General features: G+C 54.4%; 1 protein-coding gene across 1 annotated transcript in view; it reads left to right on the plus strand.

Moving 5' to 3' along the window:
- Positions 1-7,541, plus strand: part of FBLN1 (fibulin 1) — a 68,666-nt gene extending 61,125 nt beyond the window's left edge. Inside the window, exon 16 of the mRNA XM_010837612.1 lies at positions 6,747-7,541. Within this exon, the coding sequence (XP_010835914.1) occupies positions 6,747-6,886 (140 nt within the window). The 3' untranslated portion in view covers positions 6,887-7,541. The remainder of the gene's footprint in view (positions 1-6,746) is intronic.
- Positions 7,542-9,475: the final 1,934 nt, after the last annotated feature.

The following is a 9,475-nucleotide window of genomic DNA, read 5'->3' on the forward strand; positions in this document are numbered from 1 at the left end:
CCCACCAGTTTTGTTTCTCCGGGTGATAAATTTCAACTTCATGAACTGTGCTTCCTGCTTCGGTCTCTAGTTCACGCGTTCATTTAGCGATTCACTTACTGCGGGCCTCCTATGTGGCAGGTCTGTAGTAGGACCAAGGACCTACTATGTTCCAAGAACCAGAGATAGGAGAGTGACCAGGACAACCTCCCTGGTGGCGCAGCGGATAAGAGTCTGCCTGCCAGTGCAGGGGACGCGGGTTTGATCCCTGATCCTGGAAGGCCCCACAGGCCGCAGAGCAGCTAAGCCTATGTGCCCACAGCTACTGAGGCCTTCGCACCCTGACCCTGTGCTTTGCAGCAAGAGAGGCCGCTGCAAGGAAGAGTAGCCCCTGCTCGCCGCAACTAGAGAAATCCTGCTTGCAGCAACGAAGGCCCAGTGCAACTAAGCATTAATTAATTAAATTTTAAAAAGATTGACCGGAAAAGAAAGTCTGTGCCCTTGACCTCTGGCCTCACATGGCAGTGGGGAGACCCTGACAACCGAGAAGACCAATGACTCCGTACCCTGATTTCAGGTAGCAACCACGTCTTAGTCTCATCTGATGCTGACTTTCTTCCCTCTGCCTTTATTTCAACTTGAAGCTCTGTCTTTTGAAAAGCACAGTTCATTTCCACTGGCGTGAGGTACCATGCCGTCTCTGGATGGATCATCATTTTTGCTAAGATGCTCTTCAACAGCCCTGTTCACGCCATTACACTTGGTCTGTTAGAATCGCAGGACTTCTGAGTCGGAGGCTGAACCTCAGAAAGACGGTGTCTCGTACAAGGTCACAGGGCTGCTTGGTGAGGACGCAGCAGAGCAATGCCAGACTGTGATTCCAGGTCTCCGCAGACCAGTGTCTCATGCAGAGGCCCTCATGGATGATCCTCCTCCTTTCAGACAACCTGTGGATGATCAGTTGCGACCCCAGTCAAGCGGCAGAAGCCTGGGGATGGCTGCAGGGGCCTGGAATCCAGACCACAGTCCCCAGGAGGCGATGGAGGTCTCCTGCTGGACACTTGGGCTCTGTGTTCGGGCTCCTGGCACATCGGCTGCAATTTACAAAGCAGAGACGAGACATGAAGGTGAAGTGCCCGAGGGGACCTACATTTTTCAAAGGAAAAAAAAAAAGACTTAATTATATCTTTCAGAGGCACAGACACGCCGAGGAATACCAGCAGTGTCTGGGACCCGAAGCAGAAATGCCAAAGATGAGGATTTGGAAGATTAACACAGTTGAACTCGGCATCATGGCCTTTTTTTTTCCTGGGGCTCTTGAAAGTTAGGGAGGTAAACACCCCAGCAGGGAAGATGGACAAGGCAGGCATGCTGGAAAGAGCCTTTCCCTCTCTCCTGCATTTTGCTGCAGGAATGGTCTTTCCACATAAAGCTGCTCCCGCTCAGAGCCTTCAGTGGCCCCTTCCCTTTAGGACAAAGGTTTGAGGGGCCCTCAGGGAGTAGGGGTCCCTCTTCCCTCCCCTCGCTCCTTCTTCTCTTTTCTCTGTCTTCCTCTGCCTTCATCCCACGGGATAATTGTGACGGTGCTCCCACTGTGTCCCACCCCGGGCCCTGCGCTGCGGACAGTGGACAGAGATGAACGTGATGTAGACCCTGCGTCCGCAGGGGGAGTCGACTGTGAGGGTTCCCTCGAGGGAGACCAGGTACCAGGTGACGCAGAGTGGGGCTGGCAAGGTTTCATGAGAGAGGACGCAGGCGGTCTCGCTGGTCCCCAGCGCCTGGCGCAGAGTGGATGCCAGCCACACATCTGTAGAAGCAAGTGACGGATGCAGCTGGACCCCTGGTGGAGGTTCAGTTTCTAATGTCTGTGATGCCACATTTGGGCAGCAAGGGTTTGTCTAGTTCCCTCTCTTGTTTCCCTGCACCCAGAAGGTTGATGGTGGTTCTGAAAGAACAGTGGTTAGAATCGGTGGCGGTGAGGAGGCCAGGAGACTACTGCTCTGGGTTCCAGTCCTGTGAGCCTGACAAGGTGTGAGGTCCCTGAGGAAGCCCTTTACCACCTCCTTACCCTCCTCTGTCTGTCTTTCCCCAGGATTAACTCTGTTCCCAGAACTGACTGAAACCTTCACACTTGGGGCCTTTGCACAGGTCCTGCCTACCTTGGGCCTCCCTGGTGGCTCAGATGATAAAGAATCTGCCTGCAGTGTGGAATACCTGGGTTCGATCCCTTGGTTGGGAAGATCCCCTGGGGAAGGAAATGGTAACCCACTCCAGTATTCTCACTCCATGAGAATTCCACGGACAGAGGAGCCTGGCTGCAGTCCGTGGGGGTCGCAAAGAGTCGGACACGACTGAGCTCCTGACACCTTCACTTTACTTACCTCGTTGGCTCCTACTTGGTCGTTTTTATTTTAAACTCATTTATTTTTTGGCTGCGCTGGGCTTCTCACTGCTGTGGCTTCTCTTGTGGAGCACAGGCTGTAGGCACTCGGGCCACAGTATCTGTGGCACATGCTCCATGGCTCCATGGAGCTTACTCGCTCCATGGCATGTGGGATCCTCCCCGACCAGGGATCAAACCAGTGTCTCTTGGATTGTGAGGCAGATTCTAAACACTGGACCACCAGGGAAGCCCCCGGCTTAGTATTTAAAATCCAATTTGAAGTCAGCTCCTCTGTAGAATCTTCCTTAAACTTCCCTTGTGCAGAATGGCCTCTACTGGATGGATGGATGGATGACAGGTGAATGGATGTGTAGGTGAATGGATGGATGATGGATGGTGGGTGGATGGATGGGTGGGAAAGCTGTGAAGAAAGAAGTGATATCAGGAGAAAGTCTAGGTTCAGTGAAGGTGAGGACCAGGAGGTGGATCTCAAGCTTGAACTAACCTGGGAATGAAGGGATCGTATTCACTGAAATCAGAGCCCCCAGGAAGTGTGGCTAGGCTGAAGAAGTGGTCAGATCCACAGAGTGGGTATGGCCTGGGATGTGGACCCCAGGTCACAGGAGAAGGCCAGGGCGGCTGACCCCCTGCTCACCTGCTGTGTCACTCCCACAATGCCTTGTTTAACCCTTGCAGATGCCTGTGTCTTCCACCTCAGTCGTTCTCTTGTTAAATGCAAAGATCCTGAGACAATCCAGGCCCTGAGTGTGACCTACATCTGAAGTTCAGCCTTCTGCTCCCTCTTCCCCTTCTCAACGCCCTTCTTCTCTAAAGCAGCTCTTAGCTTCCTTTAGTGTTCTGTTTGGCCTCTTAGCTGTTTACAGTTGGAACACTTAGCCAACAGCGTGACGTTCTGGTCTTTAGGCATCATAGAAACTAAACCTCATGAAGTGCCCTAACAGTACATATTGAGATTTAAATATATTTTCTATACATCCAGAGCTTTCCTTTCTCGTCAATGTTTAAGGCAGTCTAATAAAAATGTCCAGCATTTGCTCTGTTTTTCAATCATGGAGGAATCCGGTCCTACTCGCACTGAAATTCATATCACACTGGAATGCTGTGGCGCTTTATGGGATCCAGCGCTTATTTCTGAGGGGGAAGCAGCACATGGTCTTGGGATGGTTTTGTTTCTGACTCTGAAGATGGCCGTTTAATCCCTGTTTCACAGAGGAGGAAGTGGGGACTCAAAATTTCAGTAACCAACCTGGAATCATGCTTCTGACTGAGGTCAGCTGGACTCAAACCTTGTGTCCTGAAAGGGCTTCCCTTGTGGCTTAAACAGTAAAGAATCTGCCTGCAATGCAGGAGACCCAGGTTCAATCCCTGGTCGAGAAGATCCAGTGGAGAAGGGAATGGCTACTCACTGCAGTATTCTTGCCTGGAGAAATCCATGGACAGAGGAACCTGGCAGGCTACAGTCCATGGGGTCGCAAAGAGTCAGACACGATTGAGCAACTAACAACAACAACAATATATACTTTGTATTTATAATAATTATATATATATTTATATGTGTGTGTGCTGCGTGTGTGCTGTGTCACTTCAGTCATGTCTGAAGTGACTTACACTCTTTGCAACTCTATGGACTGCAGCCCACCAGGCTCCTCTGTCCATGGGATTCTCCAGGCAAGAATACTGGAGTGGGCTGCCACGCCCTCCTCCAGAGCATCTTCCCAACCCAGGGATTGAACCCACGTCTTTTTGCGTCTCCTGCATTGGCAGGTGGGTTCCTTACTGCTTGCTCCACCTGGGAAGCCCATATATTTGTATATCATATATTAATTATATGATATTGAAAGGGCTACAGTCCATAGGGTTGCAAAGAGTCGGGCACGATTGAAGCACCTTAGCGTGCGTGCACACACACACACACAGTATCATGATAATATATAGAAATAAATACGTGTCTGATCATAGCTTGCGGAACTGTTCCCTCCACCTCGTTGCTCTCTGTCCTAAACTAGCTCTCAGGCTCACTGAGCCTCTCACCTCTTTCCTTCAAGCCCCCTGAGCCCTCTGAGCACTGCCCCAGGGATGCGTGCAGGGGACCGAGGCCACTGAGGCTGGTGGCGCCGGTGGCGGTCTCCGGCCTGGGGAGAGGAGACGGTCACGCTGGTGAGGGCTGAGGGACTGGAGAGTCTGGGGCCGTGCTTGCCACAGGAGCCATGGGCAAACCGAGAGTGGCGACAAGCCCCTGTCTTTAGCCGGGAGCTGATGATGCTCGTGGGCGTTCAGACAGGACAGAACTGGGATGTCATCGCCAGGCAAGGGCAGAGAAAGGGTGCTGACAGCCCACCGAAGCTTCTGCTTATCTTTCCATCAGAGCTAGAGCCCTTGTTTGCTTAGAATAGCCTGGAATTCCACCCTACTGCTGGGCTCTTCACCTTTGAAACACAAGCCCAGGGAGTGAAAGGGGGGGTGGCCTGCCCAAATCCCCTTCCTGACCATGAACTTGGTGGTCTTGACCGAGAACCGGCCACGGGTGCAAAAGGCCTTGGGCCCCTGTAGACTCCCCAGAGCCTTCACTGATCTCAGCGTGGGTGTGAAGGGCCACGCTGGGTGCACATTTCCCAAGTCAGCGGCAGGGCTGTTTGTACAAACCAGCCTGCAGTCAGCAGTTGGACGCAGCAAACACTCTGCATTCTGGCTGGTTCTCAGGCTCCAGGGTGTTGTTTGTAGACAGCCCTGCAGTGATGGGTGGTTCTTGACCCCGCCTTCAGTGACATCACGTTGGGCTTGGAAATTGTCATATGGCACGACCAGACGACCGGCTGCTCCAGCACACCCCTGCGCCACACGGCTTTGGGCAAGTCCTAATATCAGAGCGGGGGCGATGGAAGAGGGTCCCTCCTAAATGTCAACAGCTGTAGGGGTGGCACCTGCTCTGTGCCAGGCACGGGGATCTGCAGGAAGAGAGGCACTTTCTCCAGGAAGCCTTTCCTGACTCCCCCGCCTCCCTCACCTCCATTCTCACCCCCCGCTGGACAGCGTGTGGACTTCTGTCAGAGCACGGCACTCACCTAGGTCCCCACTGACTTTGAAACCAGGGTTCTGTTTGTTTTCTTGGCATCACCATGAACGGTGCCTGGTACCTGTTGAGGAATGCATGAACGCGTGCAGAAGTGAGGCAGTGAGCCCACCCGTCCGGCAGGGAGGTGGCCCTGCACCCCTGGAGCTCACACCATGGTGGACGCCGAGCTGGGGGGCAGGTCGGGTCGGGATCAGTCAGTGCAAAGCACAGGCTCACGTGGCATCATCTGCTCACTGTGGAATCTGAGGTCCCGAGAGGGTGGTGGGCTCTCCACATCCAGCCAGGAGGAGAGCATCTGGTCCCCGAGTGCAGGGGCATTCTCTCCGTGAGATGCTGGGTGCCCTGCGTGGGCAGGCAGCGACGTCAGGGTCCGGCCTGGAGACATGGAACTTGCGGGGACAGGACACTTGGGGTTGTTCCTCCTCCACTGCGACTGAGCTGAACTTATCTGCCCTTCCCTCTGAGCCCTGTCTGGGGAGGCCACCATCATGGCCTTTGCCGGGTCCCTGCTGTGGTCCAGGCAGACCTCCCTGCCACCCCCCAGGAGCTTTACACGGCAGGCTTCTGCTTCCCCGGACAGACACCTGTCTCCCCCGTGCCGTCTGTCCTTCTGATTGCCCTGACCCATCTCTGCTGCTCGAGCTGGACTCGAGCTGCCTCTTGCTCACCATGAACACTGGGCAAGGGTTCAGGTGTCACCCTTCAAAAAAGAGGTGTGGAGAAAGAAGGACCCAGGAGTGTGTCCCATAGGGAACTAGGACTTCTCTGCTCAGATAAAAGGTTTCCAGGCCCCCAGGACAGTCCTCAACGTGAGAGACTGGGGGAAGAGGCTCACACATGCTTTGTTTCCTCCCATGGGTCACAAGTGGGCACAGTGGGTTAGGAGAGACTGGGACGGGTGTCTTCTGGGCATCTGCTCCATGCCAGGCCCTTTATCTAGACTCTTAAGTTCTTGGTTGGATAGACGGTGGTAGAGGAGGAAAGCAGGCTCACAGAAGAGGAGCTGGCAGGACTAAGGCAAGGACTCCAAAGCCCATGCGCACAGACTCACAGGGCGAGCTGCTCACAGCGGACGGGCTGCAGAGAGCCCGCTGTCACTCGTCCCCAGGGATGATGGCAGAGCCCGGGGGTGATCACTTGGAGGGAGATGCAAGCACCTGGCTCAGGCGGGACTTGATGAGGTCCGAGCACTCCTGCAGCTCTGAAAATCCCGGAGGGAAATCGTGTCCCCGGTCTCCACGTTGCTTCGGTCCCTGCTAACTCCCCACACACCTTCTGCTCTCTCCCCAGGCGTCGTGCGCCAGGTGCGGCCCATCGTGGGCCCGTTCCACGCCGTCCTGAAGCTGGAGATGAACTACGTGGTTGGGGGTGTGGTGTCGCACCGGAATGTCGTCAGCGTCCACATCTTCGTCTCTGAGTACTGGTTCTGAGGGGCTGGCTCGCAGCGCAGCCAAGTCATTGCCCTGTGACGACGCCCTGTCCCCGTTTGTAGCACCCAGACATATCTCGGTTTTATGTATCTGTTTGTAGTGTTAGGCTGACATGTATTAAGCTGGGCCAGATGAATTAAGTCCATCTGTTGTCTTTTGGTGTTTAAATAATGAGTCCAATGACTTAAGTGTTTGGTTGAAAACCTTGCTTCTCTTCTAACACAAAGGTTAAATTTTGCTCCCTTTTCCCATCTCTGGGCTGGGCGTTGCTAAATGACCAAGAGGGGAAAAAAAAACATTTTTCAAGGGGCAGCTAAGTCCAAATGGCAAGAGAAGACCAGTTCTTGCCCTGATTTTATGAAATTTTGACATTTGGTACTTTTTTTTGCCAATCAAGTTTTGTGTATGAAATTCTAAAGAAGGTTACCAAAGAAGAGCAGGTATAACTTCTGCCCAGAAGCAGCAGGCCGCAGTGCCCCGGGGAGCCCTTCAAAGGTCAATTACAATTGTGTGCAAACAGAAGATCCCGGTGAAGCCACAGCCTGCTAGGCTTGTGTGCAGCTCCAGTATGTTCACCAAAGCAGTCACTGGGTTTTCTGCACCCTGCCTCCATCCTGTATCATAGGTGGGAAATTAAACAGCTTTGTGAGCCTCATGATGCTGTGTGCATGGGAATCTTTTAAGAGGGGCGGTCCTGTCTAGCTAAGGGCTTGCAAATATTCCTCAAGACCTTCTCAAAACCCTCCTGCCTCCCAAAGCTCTGGGGTGGGGCCCAGCCTGTATATTGGGAAAGCCTCCAACCCACATCATTTCTGACAGCTTGCCACCCCCTGGTGCCCAGGAAGCATGGCTCGAGCACCCTCCGCGTCCCAGGCTCGGCCCAGCAGGCGCGTCATGGAGCTCTGCTGGTGGTATCCCTTGTGGGCTTTCTGATCCCCTGTAGAAGCTGCCAGGGGGAGATGAGGCTTCTCTTTCGTGGGAAGGAGAGACCACCAGATGCACTGAATCCCCCTGCACTCAGCAGCCTGTGCTTCATTTATTCCTCCTGGAAACCCACCCACGTGGGTGCGATTGTGCCTGATTTAGAGACAAGCAAACTGGGCTCAGGGCTTCCCTGGTGGCTCAGCAGTAAAGAATCCACTTGCCAATGCAGGAGACCCAGGCTCAATCCCTGGGTCAGGAAGATCCTCTGGAAAAAGGAGTGGCTACCACTCCAGTACTCTTGCCTGGGAAATCCCATGGACAGAGGAGCCTGGCGGGCTACAATTCATGGGGTCGCAAAACAGTGGGACACGACTTAGTAACTGAACTATAACAACAATTAAACAACAGAATTGGACTCAGAGAGAGCAACTCAACCGCCCAAAGTCACACAGCTTTTTAGAGACAGAGAAGGGATTCAGATTGTTTATCAGATTCCAAACTCCATTCCTCTCTAAAAGCCTGTGTCAGGAGAGACGTGGACAGACTGGATTTATGGGGATCCTGGCACCACCTTCGGCGTGGACAGTGGCCCGAGGGCAGCCTACGCCCCCAGGCCCGCTCGCACCCGAAGGAATCAGTGCCCATGCCCTTGGTCTGCACGTACGTTTCCTCCAAGTCCCGCCCAGGCTTCACCCCGTCTTCTTAGGCATCCCATTCATGCCCTGGGTCATCTCAGCAGTTGGAACCCTGGCACTGGCCACGCTTTCAGCCCCACAGTGGGGTTGCAGTGTGGCCGGTGTCTGGTAACTCGAACATGTCCAACTCTCAAACCTTCGGGAACTCCCAGCCTTTGTGAGGCCACTCATTTGGGGCACTCGTCCACTAAAGCCAGCCAGGCCTGGACCAGCCCGTCACGTCTTGGCGGGAAGGGTAAGAAGCAGTGTAGGGCTGGGCTGTCCTGGAGTCAGGTCCAGGGATGAGGAGGGTGAGGGGACATCTGGGCAGCTCTCCGCGCCTGTGAACTGGGGTCTGGGCAGGGAAGGGGAGGGTGCCTGGAGTCTGATCACAGGAAGGGACACCTCAGTGCAGTTAAGGAGGTGGGGGGAATGGAAGGACTACGTGGGTTCTGGTTCCCATCTGCAGCTTTCAGGGCGAGGCTGCAGAAGCCGGGAAGTTCTGAGCTCAGGCCCTGGGAGAGGCAGGTTTCCGGGAGACTCTTCCTTCTGAGGACTGGGTGGAGGGGGTGGGAAGACGTGCTGATGGGTCATTCTGGGAAAGGGCCTTCCCCATGCTCCTGATAGAGTTAGGGTGAGAGGTGCCATTGGTGAACAGAGCCAAGCCTCCTCCTGTCGATTGGCTCTCAGGTGAGCACATGACCCAAGCTGGCCAATCAGATCTTCCTGACGGAGGGCCGCGGGGCACGGGAAAGGGCGGAGGAGAGGTGGTGAGGTCCCCAGCTGTGGGGTAGAAAAGAGGAGGGGGAAAGGGAAGGAAGTCCAGGTCCTGTCTGATTCAGAGAGCCACAAGGGCCGGGTCTGAACTTCACCTTGGCAGGAGCCAGCTGCCAAGCCTCAGTTTCTGCACCTGCAAAGTGGAGCCAAGAACCCCTGCTCAGCTGCCTGGCTTCCCAATGGCAGTGAGGAGCCCGGAGGTGATGGGGGCTGA

The sequence above is a fragment of the Bison bison genome, unplaced genomic scaffold, assembly GCF_000754665.1.
Source record: "Bison bison bison isolate TAMUID 2011002044 unplaced genomic scaffold, Bison_UMD1.0 scf7180017864079, whole genome shotgun sequence".
NCBI classification, from domain to species: domain Eukaryota; kingdom Metazoa; phylum Chordata; class Mammalia; order Artiodactyla; family Bovidae; genus Bison; species Bison bison.